The 18,870-nt window shown below is 47.8% G+C and overlaps 1 protein-coding gene across 2 annotated transcripts in view; it reads right to left on the bottom strand.

The window, feature by feature from the left end:
• Nucleotides 1-18,870, bottom strand: part of IGSF11 (immunoglobulin superfamily member 11) — a 122,777-nt gene that overhangs the window by 70,883 nt on the left and 33,024 nt on the right. The window contains exon 1 of one of the 2 annotated variants that reach the window (NM_001318422.2): nucleotides 17,226-17,379. The exons of the other annotated variant lie outside the window; for it this stretch is intronic. Within the exon in view, the coding sequence (NP_001305351.1) occupies nucleotides 17,226-17,304 (79 nt within the window). The 5' untranslated portion in view covers nucleotides 17,305-17,379. Of the gene's footprint in view, nucleotides 1-17,225; nucleotides 17,380-18,870 lie in introns of those variants that run through there. 2 annotated transcript variants of the gene reach the window in all.

Raw genomic sequence — 18,870 nt, 5'->3', positions numbered from 1 at the left:
CCTTAGTTTCCACTCCTCTGAATAAAAACAAAAGCAGGGAAGAAGACTGCTTATGCCCAAAGGGAATCTTTCAATCACTGCTAAAGAAAGCAGCTTCCCTGCTTCGCTCAGTGGCTCCTTTTCCTCAGATACAGATAAGAAGTGCTGGTAGCACATCATGCATGAGCTTGCCCACTGGTTTTGGCCAGTCTTTCTGCTGAAGACTTGGTGACATTCCTCCACTTAGGTAATAAACAGGCCCAACATGAGTTGCTCCTGAGGAATCTAACACTTATTCCTTTTGAGCCCACACATCTTCCCGTATTTCCAAAATCAGTTGAAGCCATTTTCTTTACACTAGAGTGCTCTCTCTTCTCCTTCCCATTTTTCATCCTGAAGTAGAGAACAGACTCTGGCCATGCTGCCAGCAATGATGATGAACTGCTTGTACCACAGCAGTCAGGAGAAGTGCCACAGTATGTTTTGCTAGATGGCCCCTGCACCAAAACTCTTCTCTGTTAATAGGAGCACCAGCAAGCCTCAAATAGGCGGTGAATGACCACCAGAATAGTCAGTACTCTGCAATGAACTGACAGGAGAAATTTCAGGAATATAATGTATCTGCAGGAAGTGGATGAGAGATGCAATCTACTTTGTAGAGATTTAAAACCTAAGGATTTAAAGAAATCGCTGTTTGTTGTTACTAACATAACAGTAAGTTAACAAAATAATAATGTATTAACTATTATCCCCTTTTTAATGCCTGCTTATGATTCCCAGCTTTCGCCACGGAGATTTAAAGGCAAACTGTTGAATCACCCGAACATCAGTACAGCTCAGGTATTCAGCCCAGATGCTGCCAGAAAAGCAGCAGGGCCAGATGCCACATCCCCTGGCACTGCTAAAATAGAGCCGAACATGTACTAAAAATACAAGCAAAAATCACATACTTTTGTTTGTTACTGCTTCTTTCAACCTCCAGGACAGACAGACACTGAGGACGTATTTAATCTACTGTTCTACTGACTTTACACTTATTGGGTGACTGCAGCTTTGATTAGTGGCATATTTTCCAAGTCCCAGGCAGGAGACAGAATTCCTGAGTCCCTTCGGGCACTTTTTGGGTACTCAGTGTTATAGCATCCCATACCCTTCATAAACAAATTCCCTTGGTTTTCTAGCACCCTTGGGATGAGATGCTGGTCTGCCTGCCTGCCCAGTCCAAGACTCACCCCTCTCCTCCAGGCCTCACAAGGTCCTGGGCAGTCTGCTCTGATCTCCAGAATTCCCTGCCCAGCTCAGCATTCCTCCTGCAGTTCTATGCTAACTCTCACGAGCCTTTACTCTCACCCCCTAGTGAGCCCCAGTGTCCATCCAGTCCCATCTGAAGTCTTTTCCTGTTGTAATCAGGGAGGTAGTTTATCCTGTTTGCTGAGCATGAAACTGGGATGAGGAAAAGATATCTGAAAATACCAGACATCCTTCAAGACAAGCAGCGAAACCAGCCTTCTTGATTGCATTATTATTATTCTTTTTAAATCCAAAAAAAAAAAAAGCTGTTATCCTACTTCCAGACTAACCATGGTGCAGAAATACGGCTGTGGTTTCCATCAGGTTTACTGCAGATCTGGCTCCATGCAGCAAGAAGGAAGCTAAGGAGCTATGAGAGACAGCTCAGATGCACCATGGCTGCAAGCCGAAGCAAGACAGCTCTGCCAAGCAGCAGCATGCAGAGCCAGCCTGGTTCTCCCGCACCCCTCAGCTGCTCATCAGGAGCACTCAAGTGCATACGTAGCAGAGGGGATGCTTGAGTGACCCGACGCTGTGCCAGCCAGGTGCCATACATCCTAGCATGAATCAGAATGACTAAAGCCTGCCAAAGCTCATCTCCTTCAAAGCTAATTAGGCGTATTTACGCTGGGATCCCTCGTTTGCCGTATCTGGGAGAGCTTATCCTGAGTCCTAAGCAAATACATGGAAGGCAGTTGAGGTCTTCTGCTGTGCTGCCCAGTATCTATAGCGTCTGGGTGCCTCATGGACTAGACAACACTGCACTACATGACCTCAAGGTGACAGAAGAATGCACTTTACCCTGGAAACACCAGAAGTAAAACTTCCCCACACAGCAGCCTTCAGAATTTCACCAGCTCCACCCTCCTGCCTCAAGGCAGGATTTCCTACAGCTCATCTTTAGAAGCCTGCTTCAGAAGTGGAAACCCCACACCTTCCCCAGGCAGCCTCCTACAACGGCTGCCAATCCTTCCTCACAAGAGAGACCTCCAAGGAAGATGTAAATGCTGTGGGAGCCAAGCATACGTATAGCACCAGAACCTGGAATCAACTGTTTGGGTTTCTGCAGGAGAGCATGAGCACACAAGCAAAATGAGCCCTGGAAGCTTTAAGAAACCATGCACTATCCTCACATGGAGAGCAGCCCATAAGATAAAGAATTCCTCTGTAGAGTCTCTGAAGTTTTATTCATGGCCTGTTTGTATATCCGCACTGATGCTGGTGTAGATACATCCAAAGAGCACAACACATCCTTGTACATAATGACAAGGGAAAAACATTGCAGTTCTGCTTGGCTGGGCCCCAGGTCAGGGCAGTTTTGTTGTAAACCTTTATTCTTGTTGTATATCTTAGGCCATGGCTGTGGCAGTAATAACAGCGTCAGCATAATGTCTTTCCCTGACAGCATCCTTAGGAGTCAGCCACCGTTATTCCCTTCCTAGAGGTGAGGAGAACAACGCTCAGGAACCAACAGGGCAGAGATGAGAAACAGGGCCACATGCTCACTCCACACTGCTCTGCTATGCTCTGTAGGCAGTGCCTCCTGCTGCTCTTCCCTTCCTCTTGTTCCCATGGCCAGCCAGGGAATAAAACCCCGGGAACAGTTATGAAATTCAGTCATAGAGAGAGAAAGACAAGAAAAAGCAAAAGAAGAGTAACCTGGAAGATGAATAGAAAACACAGCATCGGCGAGGTACTGTACTTCCCTACTTGAAATCCCCTTAGTAACGTTTCCCTACTCAAGCCCTCAGTAGAGCAAAAGAAACCCAAAAATAACAAAGCACGCTGCCTTCCTGCTGCTTTAGCTGTGTCAAATACTGCAGGACAAAAAGGACAACAGCGCGCAGGCACAGCCAGCTGCTAACAGTTATCCCTTCGATCTCTCTGCAGTGATGATGGGACTCCCCCTGAGTCTCCTCTTCTCCAGCCTTAACATTCCCAGCTCTCTCAGCCCATCCTCACAGGACAGGATCTCCAATCCCTTCATCACGTTGTTAGCACTTTGATTTCTTCCAGTGAGTCTGTGTCTCTCTTATACTGGGGACCTCCAGAAAAACAGCTGTGAAGTCCTCCTTGCAGAATTTCTGCCCCATCTACTTACCAAACTGCATGCAAGGAGGAGGCGAGGGTGTGAATTTCCTATTCCATTCCATTTTCCTTGGTGCTTATTTACACTTTGTGCCTGCAAAGCCACAGTCAGCATTTGAAATAAGAGTCTGCTCATGCATCTGCCAGCCCCACAGAGGGGGCAGCTTCAGCCACTGCCAGCCTATCTATGTGCTTCCCTTGGAAAAAGCACAAGCAGGCAGGGCAGGGGGGGGGGGAGAATCGTGAGCAGAAGCCGTGATCTGACTCTGTCAGCAGATGACTTCTATTTGCACTCGTTAGCACTGCCCTAGCGTGTGCTAACACCACCCCCTCGGGTAATTTAAAATTATTTAAAAAATAAATAAAAAAAAAAAATAGAGGAGAAGAAAAAGAGGAGGAAAAAAAAAAAAGCCCGTATTTCTATATTTAGGTGGTTAGGATAATCGGGGTGGAAGAGCCCATCTGTTTGACGTTCACTCCAGCTGCTGTGGATGCGGAAATTTGTCTATTTTCTTTCCTTTTTGCCTATTTCGACTTGTCCTGGCTGACTGTGACAGCTACACAAAGATCCCGATGCATGGCCGTGGCCAGTTTGGTCTGAAACTGTGCACCCTCCCATAGGAGTCACTGCGGAACGAATCCACGCAACCAGGACCCTTCTCAAGGAAGTGCAAAACAGTTAATAACAATAATTACTGTTGATATTATTTTATTGTTACTATTAACCCATGTTCACAACACTAAAGAGAGCAACACAGAGAGGCAGAAGGCAAGGTAAGACACACCTTAGTCCTCCATAAAGGTCAGTTTTAGGAAGGCAGCCTCCACTCTACGCATCCTTCTTTTGGGAGATCTCCCCACATGAAGCCAAACTTCTGTGAGATGCCAACTCCCCATCATTGGTACTAGTCACTGGATGAAGATGTGGCCATATTTCCTTTCCATTTTCCATTCTTTTGCCATTCTCATTCCAAGATTCTCCACAAGTGAGCCCAGGCTAAATTCAGAAGTGGCCTTTGATCTCCCACCTTCCTCAGCTGATCAGGCTCTGGTTCCCAAATAACAAGTATCCAGCAGCCTCCAGCAATCTCCTGATGCTTTTCCTGTCATAGATATGACTGCCCTTATAAGATATAGCGTCTCTGCCTCTGTACACCTAATGCAGTGCCAATAACTTTGCTCCTAAAGGCATCCACATACTGTGTAAGGACATGTGGCAGTCCGCTGGGACCATTGCTGTTTATCTTATTTGGTATAGGTGATTGCTTTTTAATTTTATAACATGCATCACTGGGGTTATCAACGGTGCAATCGTATGCAATGAATGTGCTAAAAGCCCTACAAGCATCAGAGAAGAAGGCCAGAACAAAACCCAGAATTGCACGTCCAGCTTTTCCTTGCAGTGCCCTCCCTAGATTTTGAGCTGGGGCCATACAACAGAACAAGAAGCAGCAAAGAGCACAGATTAGTAAGTAGGAATGTGGATGGGGAAACAGGCCAGCCCAGAGGCTGCTCAGTGCTCCCTGCAGCATGCACTGCTGATGCTCCTCCTTCCTGCCCTGCAAATGCTCCCTCACCTTCCCAGCCCCAAAAAGATGAAGCTGTCCTGTTGATCTCCATGGGTGCAAGAGTGGTATTTAAGTCATCACCCAATGGGCAATAAGTATGTCTGGAGGTCTGAAAACCTTCCCTTGGAAACAATCCTTTTCGTATATGTCCTATAATTCTCTTGCACACAAGGAGTTGATGGACACTAATGACCACTTTTTGCAAGATAGTCCTTGGGATATATAGCATTTGGGGTTTGGAACAGAGCACGGGTTGGTTGCATTTCTGATTAAGCCCACTGTCTAAGCACAAGAAACAACATCACGCTCCTTGAAGCCTGCTCCAAAGAGCTCATTTTAGCTCTTGCAAGTCAGCAGGAACAGTCGCCCTTCCCTACCCCAAAGTCACTGCCGACCTGTGCAGCTGCCTCCCACACACCACCCAGAGGTGGCTTCCCAGACCACACTGACCTGAGCCACCTTCCTTTCCATAATGTGAGATATTTGCTGCCAGGAGTGAAAGACTGGGCCACTCTCAACCCTCTTTTAGACATCAGAAACCTCACACAGGTCAACCTGAAAGCACAGAGGAGAGAGATGAGGTCTCACCAGTTTGCAGATCCACAAAATGAATCATTTAAGCGTACCTTTCACAATGCAACACCTGCGTTACAGAGCTGAAGGGTACATCACATACCTTCAGAAGCTGCTTTCCCACAATGTGTAGCCTTCAACAGATGCACAGAAAAAAATGCAAAGCTTTCCCCATTTCTATTCTTACGACAGCCTTTTAAAATGCTAATGTAACTCATAGCTATTCCTCGCAGACCTGGTGGAAGTTCTCCCTTCCGTGAGGGTCACTTCTTAGGCATTATTTAACATTTGTCAGTTATTCTTTTTGGAGAGGGAGATAATAAAGGCACATGGAAAAGACTGCAAAATCTGAGAAATCTTGAGAGATGAAGAAATAAAGATGGAAGTAAGACTAACAGCTGCTGCTTCTTTAATTCTTCACGTTAATTCCCCCAGTGTTTACAGTGAAAAAGTACAGAATAGCACAGAAGGGAAACTTCAGGTGAACTGTCTTGTATCTGATGAGTTGAGGAATACTGCAAGCCTGTGCAATATTTATATTCTCACCTCCTCCCACCATCCAAAAATGCACTACCCCATAACAGCAGCTGAAGAAACAAAACAAAACAAGAATTTCTCTCAGTCACTTTCATGAAAGATAAATTTGCTCGGGTCTATATTTTTGGACCTTAATTCAGAGAGCCACTTAAATATATGCTGAAGTTCATCATTTGCCATTCTACCACTTACGCATCTACTCAAAAATATGCCTGAAGTCAAGCATATGCACAGCACTCTGCTGACTGCCGACCCTATATCTTTCTGTTCATTTCTGCAACTATTCTCATCTGGTGACGTGAATGTAGAAGGAAGTAACACATCTTAAGCAATTTTAGCACATGCTGGCAAAAGTGAAGTCTGAACCTGATTATCCACGCCGATAATCTGACTAACCATTAAGAAGTCATTACTAATTCTTCATACCTTTCACAGAAAGCTTAATTTTAACCATTATTTACAAGATGTCAGGTTGGTGAAATGCTACGGTGTGAGCTTTCGCTGTGGATCAGTGCCAAGTAACCAAACCTGGAGCTGAAATACTGCTGTCCCCCAAAAGAAAAGAGGAAAAACCCCGCTCATAAGCATGTGGTGTGTCAGATACCACTTGCAGAAGCTATTCAGTAAGTAATTTCAAATAAGCAAAATAGGAAGAAACCACAGGATGTTCGCAAACAATTTGCAAACAGAAATGGAAGAGGAATTCATTAAATAAATAATTGGCTATAAATTATTCACCTCTCTCTAATCTAACTACCACTCAGACTATAAAATTCATGACATAAAAGATACAGGATACGTAACAAGGCATCATTAACTTATGCATCTCCCAGTGCTGCTCCATTTTGACTGTCCGGTTATATTATTGCATTAAGACAGCCTTTTGTCTGTAATGTGGTTTGAGTGTAATACGTTTTTGCGTTAAGAGCCTGGCTAAGGAAACCTGGTCTGATTTTAGACTGCGGTTTGATCTTGACCAAAGCTGAATAATTTCCCAAAGATGAGAGAAAGATCCAAGCTGCCCTCAGAACAAGACCCAAACTAATGGAAAACTTGTACAGTTGGCTAAATTTATGACATTTCCACCATTTGGGCCCATTTCACATAAATTCACAGAGGAGAACAGATCATGGGGCTTCACAGGTTCTGCCTGAGCTTCCCTAACTGCCAAATGGAGGGAGGAAATCCCTTTCATTTGGCATGGAGGAGGGAGCCACAAACCATGAGGCATCATAGCCTGCACTGAAAGGCAAAGAGAGGCATTCCAGAAAGAGGCATCAAATACAGCCTGCAATCATTTTTAGCCGTAAAAAAGAAATCCTCCCAGGAGGGTTTCTCACTTACAACCAAGGATAAAGGCAGTTTTTTCATCTTGTTTTTGTCACGACTTGTTCTAAGTGACAGTCATACTCTGCTACTTGTTCGGTCTCTCAGCAGTTGTCTTATTTTTTCTTTAATACCATATTTGTTTACTTTTAATTAAGATGGTGATGATTGTCACTGAGTTTCTGTGTTTGCAGAAAACTGATGCAAACTGTGGTTATTTGGTTATGGAGGAAGAGAGTGAAAAAGGGTTCCTACAGTTGTCAAAATAACCTCCTGATTGTCTCCAAAGCCAATGCTGTCGCTGCTGTTGTCAACATACTGCAGTTATACACCATGCCTCATTCATTCACGTTTACTCCTTTGAAGTGCCAGTAAGGTTGGTCTTGCATTACTTCACAGTCATAGAATGGCGTGGGATGGAAGACGCCTTAAAGCTCATTCAGTTCCAGCTCCCTGCCATGGGCATGGCTGCCACACACTAGATCAGGCTGCCCAGGGTCCCATCCAGCCTAGCCTTGAACACCTCCAGGGATGGGGCATCCACAGCTTCTCCGGGCAGATTGTTCCAGTGCCTCACCACCCCCTGAGTTAGGAGTTTCTTCATAATATCTGATCTAAATCATCTTCATCATCCTGCACTGATCTGTAGAGGGCTCAGTCCCAGGCCCAGTGGATGTCAGGGGCATTTACCAAGTCCTCACACAGCACACTGGTATTTTCCATTTTAAGAGACCTTCACCAAAGGGGAATGGGAAGCCAGAGCATGGCCTCCAATTTCATCAGATTCCTCTTGAAGACTCCAGCTGCAGCTCCTGATCCATAGACCTTAAAAGCGAAATGTGCTTTGCCATGGCATTCCCTACCCCAAGTACCAGCATAATTATGGCACTGCTGACATGAGAAATCACGGGGATGCTTCCCCTCCTGGCTTACTTTCAACAGAAGTCCACGTCAGCTACACTTTTTGAAAGGAACCTGAGGGAATTGAGTGCTTAATTCCCACAGGCATTTCAGAAAATCCTAGCTGTAACAGGCAAAGCCTTATTTTTTTTCCATTTCCATAGCAGAAATTGCAGTAGAGAGTGGATACAAAGGAAGGGCTGGAATTGGCCAGACAGAGATCAAGGTTCCCTTGAGCAATGTACACAACCTTCAAAACAGCAGAAGACCGGTTCTGGCCACAGCAGCCTTGCATGATGGTGGGTGAGGTGCTTTCCGTCCCTGGGTCTCAGTTATCCCATTGAGGATCTGATGATCTAAACAGCACGGCTGCTGCTTAAATCAGTGAAGAGGAAGGTCATGCAAAATTGAGCAGTAAAAATGTGAGTGGGTGGAGAGCAATGCAACTATGAAAGGTTGGGAAAAACATGCCGGCCTCCTTCTTTGTGCTCTTCATCTCCTTCTACAGAGTAGTTATTCAAAGCAAAAATAATATACCGTTCCTACAAAGGCAGCATTCACCAGACATGCATATATTTAGACCATTGTGCAAACAATTAGTGACTTTTGTCTGAGGCAGGAGAATGGTACCCTGTGCTGCAAACAGGGAGATGGACGACATCCCAAGTCAGCCTACAGCAAAAGAGAGGCCAGAAGCCTTGAGGACAGATTCAGCCTTGGTATAACACTAATACTAGCAATGCTCAAGTAGGCCAAGAATAAATGGCAAAGCTCTCACAAGTACGGTCCATCGGGTGCTAGATGTATATAAGACATGCTCTCATCTTCCTGCATGTCTGACATCTCCCTTCAACACCCCAAACAACGAATAGGTTGCAGCACAAGAAGGGCAAGGCAAAACATCCCTCATTCATGTTATTTTGCAGCCCTTTCAGCATCCTGTACTGTTACCCTTGCATATCTGAGGGTGCCACATGTTCACTTGTCCCTGCACACCAACACTTGCTTACTAGTCTTTCCATTAACACAAAGCACTGCACAGAGCGTGGAAACAGCAGCAGAAACTTGGTGGCAGGTAGGAATAGAGCCCACGTCCTTTGGTTCCCAGTGCTCAGACCCAAACCAAGGAAGAAGGAAAAAAAAAAAGCAAACAGAAGAGCTTCCCCTCCGCCAGTGCTTAGGTTCTCCCTTACTCGCATAGCATCGCTGTTGCTGAATCACAGCCTCAGGAAATGAGAGAAAGAGGCCCAAAAGGCAGCCAGGTAACCCACCGTCCATTGGCTTCACTCCACGCCAGGCGAGCGGGCTCCTTCTGCTGCAGTGACTTGGCAAGCACACCTCGCTCTGACTCAGCACCTCACCGGCACCTCCTGGCAATTAGTCCCACAAACTGCTGACTGCTGCCCAGAGGGCTAACGGGAGAGTCAGTGGGATGCCAAAGCATACCATTCTTACCTGTGGAGGCCCCTGACTTGGGGATGGGATGCTAGAGGTCTGGGGACCAGGGTGGGTAGGGGAATTCCACCTAATTTGTACCCACTGTGTCGATAAAGGGATGAAGAAAGCATAGCAAAAGTTAGAAAGCTAACACAGAGCACTGCATTGGAAGGGATGCTGTTGATGAGTCCTGTGATAGGGCCTGGGGCACACCAGCTGTCCAAGGGGCAGGAGGAAGGGCTGCCCTTGACAAAGCAAGGACGCGGCAGTTCTGCAGGCAGACTGGGGCTATGCTGTCACCCTGCCAAGTAGCCAAGGTCCTCCCAAACTCTCTTGGCTTCCAGCTCCCAACATACGGCCTGAAAGCCAAGCAGGCTTGCAGCCCAGCAGCTCTACTACTAGTGGAGGCATTCAGACATCAAACTCCATCAGATAACAGTGCTCAAGCACATTCTTAGCTATGTAAGCAGGCGGGCACTTTAGATTCCCTACAACACAACACAACAAATACCTAATACAGTGCAGGAAATGTCAAAAATAACTATACTAACCAATAGTTAGAAACTTCAACACATCTCAGTCTGCAGAATTCATCATGAAGTAATGTCACTGCCTGGAAACCCAGCATGGGCAAAAGGACATAGGCATCAAACTGTAAGGTGAGTAGGGCACAGATCCATCTGCATGGCCGTGGCTGAAGAGGGAAAAAAGTTACCTAAAGAACAAATCACACCACAGCAATCTGAATTCACTGATCAGGAAGCAGATATCTACTGCACAGTGTGGAGGGAGAGCACAGAAACAATAAAGTCAAAGAAAAACACCCCAAAAATGTGACATCAGCAACACATGCAGGAATTAGCCAAATGTCACAGCAGGCTACAATTTTGCAACGTCTTAGATGGTTGGAATTCTTAAATGGTTTGATGGCTGGACTTACTGATCTTAGCAGTCTTTCCAACCTTAACGATTCCAGGATTGTGAAGATCACTAGGATCAGGAACAGCCAATCCCAGGACCCTTAGAGGCTAAAGACCCTAAAAGCACGCAACAGGTGACAAAAAGAACTTGAACCCCTCAAACCACTGATATTGTGAGAAGAAAAGGAGAAGTCTAAGTGATTAACTCTCCATCCATCCAAAGCTGCTGCCCCACTGCCTGGTGCCAGGCTCTCCCCCTGCCCCTGCCCTGGCCCCGATTACAAGGGATTACCCCCAGGTCTCCTCTGGGCTACAGGATGGGTTTAATCTATTCCTTAATATCTGGAAGAGAGATGGTGAGTTGGCTGAGATGAAAGAAGATTGGGAGAGACTTCCAAGGGATCTGACAAAGCTAGGCAAGTGGGCAGCACGATGCAAAATGAAATTCAGCATTATCCAGCTGACAGTAATACAAACTTGGGGGAATAATCTGAACTGCTCGTCCACCAAGGGGCTCTAATTCAACTGTAATCACTTGAGCAAGATATCTTTGGTATCACTGTGAACAGCTCAGTGAAAACATCTGTTCAGCAGACAGCGGTGGTCAAAAAACCAAGTCGGCTGTAGGATGTCAAAGGGGATGGGAAGAAAAGTGTGATGGAAGCATTAAAATACTGGGATCGCTGCTGTTATTTGTGGGTGGCATACCTGGAAACACAGATGAGATAGAAAGGTTTCCTCATTCACCAGTATGTAACACCTGCTGATCAAGGACAGTTAAAACTGAGGCAATTTAACAGAGATGAAACTCGTTTCTATCCTTGTTTTGTTGTTTTATTTTTTGAGGGAATAACAAGAAGTTGCTCAATACAACCAAAGAGTAAGGAATGTGGCCAGGTATGAGGAAAAAAAAAGATTTTCCTTTCCTTTTTTTTTTTTTTTTTATTTCCTCTCCTTATTCCAAGCACAGCCCACAGTTAACCACCAGGAATGATTAGCACGTTATCAGTAAAGTCAATAGCTTAGCATAAATCACAGAGGCCTGGGCATTTATAAGGCTATAGGGAGTACCCACAGATACGTCAGGTAGAATGAAAAGAGGAAAAGAAAAACAAAATCAAAAAAAAAAAGGAAAAGAAAAGCTCACAGCAGCACTACACCCTCAAGCTCCCAGGCATTAGCCAACTTCTAATTAACGAGGATTAGGAAGTAATCTCCCCAGTGGGCATGCAGAGAGTGCGTCCCAACCCACTTACTGCTGGCAGACGCTGCCAATAGATGCCAGGCAGGGGAAGAGCTGGATCCCCATCGCCCACCCACATCTTGTGCCTGACAGGGGGCTGAGCTCAGGGTTATCCCAGCTCTAGGCTAGGGGGCAGATCTGGGATCCCATGGAGGGGGAACAGGAATGGAGATGAGTGTTTTATTCCCATCTGGCACCAGCTGCTCACTGCAGGAGTTCTGCACCCCCTTGGAAGCATCCAGTGCTGGCCACGGCTCTGCGGACCGGTGGTGTGACCTGACCCAGAGCTGCCGTGAGCTGCCTGCAGAAATGCACACAGACTAGAAATGTTCGCCCTCTGAAATTACATTCCTGCCTTCTGCATTTTGAAGAAGACCGAAGCCAGGATGCAACCCGGTGGAGTTCATACGTAGGCTTTCTCCTGCTGATGCTTGTGAAATGCAATCTGGTTCACGTTTCTGTAGCCAGGCTGACTTGTGGAGATACGAGAAAAAAAAAATGCACAAGGTTTTATCCCTAAACAAGTGATTGGATTGCAGAAATTTGTCTCGCAAGTAACTTCACACAGATATGCAGAGGCACAAGTGCTGCTGTGCTGCCAGGGGGAGAGCTGTGGCTCTGCGCATGCACAAGTAATAGGAGGCTGAGTGTGATCTGCTGGCCCTGATCAGCAAGGGGGCTGCATTTCCTATATGCAAAATTATCTCATGCTCACCTTGTGATTTTTTGGTGCAAATAGTGTCCTGCAGTGTGCTGGATAAGGGAAGGACATCGGCAATGGCGTGTACATGCACGTGGTTTTTGTATGTGTGTGCCAAGAAGGTTAAAAAAAATGGGCAGGGACTGTGCACAGATACCACCAATAGCTGCAAGTGGGGTTTTAGCACTGCTGTTTAGAAATGCGCTGAAGAGATGAAAAATAGTAGGAACTACTTCAGTTTTTACTGCGGATACTTCCACTAAGCCAAACCTTATTGCACTCACAAGGCTCTGTAAAATCAAAACTGTGTTTCAAAAGAGAATTAGGAATAGTTGCCAGAAATATGTAAGCATCCACCTCAAGGTTTCTTGAGATGAGAAAGTCTGACTTTTCACATCAAAATATCTCTTGGTTAGGGTTGGTTTTGGTGCTGTTGTTGTTGTTTTTAGTATTATCACAATACAGTTCCACAGAGAAGCACAATGCTGGTTGGCCCAAAATGGGATTTCTCTTGGAAATTTCCTTTCAGATATGTCAAAGCATTTAACTTCTATTTCTATCCAAAATGAAGCCTAACCCCTCAATCCTGACGAAGCAGATCGTTTGCCCTTAGCCCAGCTCAAGCAGCAAAAGTGAAGGTGGAAGCCGGAATGGACACAAGTGACCTCCAAAAGCAAAGAGCTGACAGCAAATATGGGGCAAAATAGATTGCTGTGCATCATTAATAAAAGCATTCTCTCCCTCTGATGCTTAAAGTGCGAAACATTCGTGAGTTCAAAGTGGGGTGGTATGTGATGAGGAGCCCAGTAACTGCGACTATCCTAAAGGAGAGCAGGGCAGATGTACTATGTGACAGCAAACAAACAACTTCATCTCTGCACGTTTCAGCCCTTCCAAGCCATAAATCAAACCGACCGCACTAACGAAATACATTCGGAGTCTCTCAATTAGTTAATGCTTATAAATGACTGTGCAAACACAAGGTAGTATTAACAAGGGAACAGTCTTTGTTACACTACTGTCTGTTAAACAACCAGGAGCTGAATTTCTCCCTGAACATTCACAAAGGGAAAGTAGCATTAATGCTCGACAAGGAGAAAACTACAAAGAACAGATTTTCAGAGCGTGCACTTCCCCTTGAAATAAACTGTGTTAAAAGCACTTCACTTAAAAAGCACAATGATAGTAGCATCCTGCTAAATATAGGTGACTCACCACAGTGTAGTAGTGAGCATCCCTGAAGAGTGCCATTACAGTACGGCTTATCCTGCTGCATGAATATAAGCATTTCTCCTGTAGTTACCATTTGGACCAAGGCACTAAGGACTACCAGCATCCTTTGACCTTCAGCAGGTCATGAAGCCTGTCTGAGCTTTGCTTTGTCCTTTTCTGATGCTGGTAGCATAAAACAAATTCATCTGCCCCATAGAGGCAGGAAAGAAGATTTCTAAGTTTCTTAATGAGTTGTTTATACCATACTTTCCATACCCGTATTACCAGCGAGCAGCTAAATATAGCCATTCTTGAGACACTTCAAGATCCCTCAGAGAATACAATCTTACAGAAGAAAATTGGACTTTAGGCAAGAAAGAGAGATTGAAAAAAAACAACACTACAAGCAACAAAAAATACCACCTAATAGTTTCCAAAATAAGGTAGGATGCCTGCATTAGAGATGCAAGAGGTAGTTAATGCATCTGTGCCTGCCGCTGGGGACCAAGGTCAGGTCGTGAGCAAAATGATTTATCTACATGTCACAAAACCACACAGCTTGACACCAATGGCAATCTGTTCCAAAAAATGCATCAGCATGGAAAAGAAAGGCACAGCCACAGCCCTCTCTTGCTGGGGCTGAGGACCTGGTTTAGGGCTGGGAAGAATATATGGGCTAACAAAATGGTGCTGCAAAGCCAGAACTTCAATTCACAGCTTCAGCTGGGATAAACCCAGCGCGCAGGAAGGGGACTTCACATGGAGACCAGAAAGACCTGCCTGTGTGAGAAGCTGCAGAGCAGTTGTTGCACTGCTGCATTGCTACCAGGCTCGTACACTCACTCCCCAAACTTGCAAGATCCAGCTGCAACAGGCCATAAGATGCTGACATCCCACCTGTTGCAGTACTGTGTCACAGGACCCAAACACCATGCACAATATAAATAAAAAGTTGTTTCTGCAGCTTCGCTGTACCCGATGTGTGATTTCTAACACATCGGAAAATGTGCAGTAGGCTATTTCTGGTGATGGAGCGGGATTGATGCGGGGTAGCAGGGTTGGTATCAAAGCCCTAAACAGAGTTCCCTCCTATCTTTCCATCAACTTCCTTGGGGAGCCTGAAAAGTATTATTTTCATGAAAGTTATGATGTTTGTAATGCTTTAGAGTGAAAGCAAAGACACTGCCCCTGCCCCAGGAGCCTTAAAGATGAATATAATGAGCCCAATGAAAGCAGTCATCTGCTCCAGTTAGAAAGAATCATTGCTGTTTTACAAGTTACAAAACAAGGTAAGCAAATGGGGCCATAATATTTGATTGACATTTCACTGCAAAGTCTGACTGTGTAAGAGTGATAGAAGGACCTCTGAGGACCTTCTCTTGCAGCCACTCCTCACTTGTTGGCATTAAGTGTTTCTTGTGATGATACACTCTTACAGCTCTCTACAGATACTTTAACTTCCAAGCCTTCCGCCCGTGGTTTGGGTAGCTCTTTGCACATGATCCTATCATACTCTTCTTCCTCTGTCCTCAAAAGCAACATAGAGCCTCAAGAAAGGGAAATCGATCTTCCTAAGCAGTCTGCAGCTCAGAGCAAAAACACACACACACATCTTCTACAAATGTTATCCAGAAGAATCTCTGCCAATTTTACTCGAGCCCGCACAGTCTATGTCTGTTGCTTATGCCTATCAGGATTTTATTTTCAAATCCAAACCCAAAAATACGACTATACTTCTGTTGTGTAACACAGAAGTGACGGCGTATCGCAGTTCTTTTCATCCACCACCATCTTCTGCAGCCTTTTCCTTAGAGAGAAACTAAAAACAATCTTGAGGCACAGGTGGTTCACTCAAGTCATTTTCAAGTCTTAAAAGAAAGTGCAAGAGAAAGCATCATGCTGGCATAAATAACTGTTTTATGAAAGGTACGTTTCAACCTCCAGTCTGGTTACTGCTGGATGCTCCTGCAGAGGTAGAGCATCAACAGTAACACTTTCTCACTTAAATGCTTGTCATTGCAGAGGCATGGTAACTTTCCAGTTCAAGCTTTGCCATGTCTGCAGATAAAAAAAAAATGCAATGTTGAAGACCCGAGAGTGAACACACCCTTTCAAATCCAGGAAAGCACAAAAAAGGAAAGAGAGCGGATGGAGTGTGAAAGAGGCACGATTGTTTGGTTTAATTAAAAGCTAATAAACTCTTTTTTTTTCTTCCATAATTCATCCACTCAAGTCAGCAGGTGAAGTTTCCAGTTAACACATGCAACTCCTAACTGGTTTCGGAGAGTGGGACTCGGCGTGCTTTCAGGGCTGAGGCACTTGTGAGAAGCCCACCTTGCTGACCACCGGGCTGGCTTCTTGCTGCGCCTGGCCGGAGTGGCACAGCCCGATCGATGCTCCCGCAGGGCTGTCAGGGCCAGGCACAGCAGCCCCAGCAGGCAGCTCCATCTCAATGCAGGCTGCCAGAAGTTTCGCCCAGCCTTTGCGGAGATGTCCCCAGTGCTCTCGCAAGAGAGCCCGTCGTTCCTGCCTGTCCTCCTGCTCTCTCGGGGCCCTTTGCAGAAGGTTGCCTGCTGTTCCGGCTGCAGAGGCAGCCAGCAGCACCCAGCCGGCCTGGCCAAGCTGTGCTCTGCTCACTGCCAGGCTGACCTCCACAAAGTGACCGACTGGACCTGAGTAGACCTTAAGAAAATGACTTTGTAGACCTCCGTAAGACATAACTGCGTAGGCCTGCTCTGAAGTTTGACATTACTTGACAGAAGGCATCAACAGATGAGTCTGAAGGCTTCACACTTTACGGGTTCTCCTGTCGCCCTTACCACAACGCCTCTGGGTGCTCTCAGCACTCAGCTATGTGACGGACATCACTCACACTCCATTTGTCCCCTCTCCTCACTCGGGACCCGGACACACCTCACTGTGGAAGCTCAGAGTTGGATGGGGAGGGCTGGGAGAGCTGGATCTCCCCACAACCCTACAGCTGGGCACTCGGAGCTGAGGAAGCAGATGCCGGGGAGGCACGCTGGGTGCTCGGTTCCCCGGGCAGCTCGGCGGCATCTCCTCGCAAAGTTCCCCACTGCCTCGGGGCCTGAGGGATGGACCGGAGTTCGGCACCCAGGTGAGCTTGCCTCCGGGCTAGGCCCTGCCAGCCGAGCGCCTGTGAAGCCCAGACAGTTTACAGCAAGTTTCACGGCACCGTAAAAATAACCCACTAGTACTAAATGACGGTAGTAAAAGCGATGGTGCAGGAGAGGCAGCGCGAGGAGCGGAGCCGCCAGCCCGCAGAGCGCTCCCCGCCGCCGCATTCCGGAGCATCACCGGCGGGACCGCCACCAAAACTTCCCTGCCGGCCCCCGAGACCCCGCGTCCCCGGGCGGGGGCGGCGGCGCTCCCTTCCCCGCTGCCCGCGCTCCCCGCGAGTTGCCGCCGCTCCCCGCCGCTCCCGCACTCACCTCGCAGGGCCAGGAGCGCGGCCAGGGCGGCCGGCACCCAGCGCCCGCCGCCGCCTCCGGGGCGCCGCCGCAGCGTCATGCCGGGCCGGCCGAGGGGAGCAGCGGGCCGCGGGCTCCCGCCTCCGGGCACGGCGGGCGTCGAGCCCTGCCTTCCCCCGCCGCCGCAGGTGCAGCCGCCGCCGTCCCGGGACCGCCCGCTCGCGGCCGGGCTCCGCCGTGCCCCAGCCCCGGCCGCCCGGGGACAGCGCCAGGCGCCGCGGCCGGCCCGAGAGCGCAGCCTGGCGGCCCCGAGCCGCCCCCGCAGCCGGGGCTGCGGCTCTCACCCCCCGCACCGCGCCGAGCCGCGCCGCGCCGCCAGGCATCCCGCCGCCCCCCGGCTCTGCCTCCGGCTCGCCCCGCCCGACCGGAGGCTGCTGCGGGGCCCCGCGGCCATCTGGCCGGTGCTCGGCGGCGGCCCGGCGGCTCCTCCGGGTCAGCGCTGCGGCGCGGGGCTTCTCCTCTCCAGGAGCCGCTGCGGGGACGGAGAGAGGCAGAGCATTGAGAACGCTTTGGGATGGGCTGTGCGGGACCGGGAGCTGCTGCGGCGCCCGGTGTAACTGCCGCTGCCTTGTCGTTTAAAGGTATGGGACACCTCGACACCGGTCTGCAGGAGCCTGGAGGACACGAGCGTTCAAAAATCCCTAAAAATGAACCCACGCTATTTCTAAAAGGAATGAGGCAGTTGCCGTATTTGGGCCCAGCACCACTGCACAACACAAGAACCACCGAGAAGTTGTGTCACGCGGGGTCACGAGCTTAAGTAATTGCAGTCCTTGAGGCCGCATGGAAAACCAGACAATCCAAACCCGGCATCCTAGGCTCCATCTGGGGGAAAGGATCAAGGCAGACAGTTTGCCCTGCACATGCCCAGCTCCCTGCCCGTCTCACCAGGTTCATTCTGCATTGAGAAAACAAGCAGGAAAACCTGCAAACAATTCAGCACAAGACATGACTGCTCCGTTCCACTACCCGAGGTTTCCTTCCAGCGTCTTCTCCACGTCTCCTACCCAGCTAGAGGCGCTGACAACAACCTCGTGACCAGCTGACCCTCCTACTCAGGCTTCTGTCTTCCCAGTTGCCCTAAAAGCCATACTGACCTTTCATACGGCCGCCCTGTGACCAAGAAGGGGGGAGCTGCACTTGGGAATGAAGAAGACAAGCAAAAGCACCTGGGAGCAGCGGAGCAGAAATGACTTCAAGTAACAGGGAAAAGGGAAGCTGGTGGTCGCAGAAGCAGGGAGTGGGAAACTAGCTGCCATCTAACTGGAATAGGTTGAGCTCAGCCTTCATATAGCCCTCTGCATTTTTAACCCGGAAAAAGAGTAGAGGAATACATCGTTCTTCCTGGTCAGCTGTGGCAACAGGAGACCCCCATCCCTGTGGGTGACACATCAAGTGCCTGTAGGAAAGCAGGGCCGTGGCTGTACTTCTAGCTACAGTGAGATTCTATGAAGGTTTCTTGTCCAAACACAATCTCCTTCCCCAAAGTCACAAGAAAAGTGCACACGGTGCATTGAGCCACTATCCTTACTCCATCAGATAACATCAAGGAATGAAGAGATGCAAAGATGAACCAAGCGAAAAGAAGGAAAGCTGCATATTCTCC

The sequence above is a fragment of the Gallus gallus genome, chromosome 1, assembly GCF_016699485.2.
Source record: "Gallus gallus isolate bGalGal1 chromosome 1, bGalGal1.mat.broiler.GRCg7b, whole genome shotgun sequence".
NCBI lineage: Eukaryota > Metazoa > Chordata > Aves > Galliformes > Phasianidae > Gallus > Gallus gallus.
The sequence above is the reverse complement of the archived record's forward strand: the minus strand, read 5'-3'. Positions and strand labels throughout refer to the sequence as shown.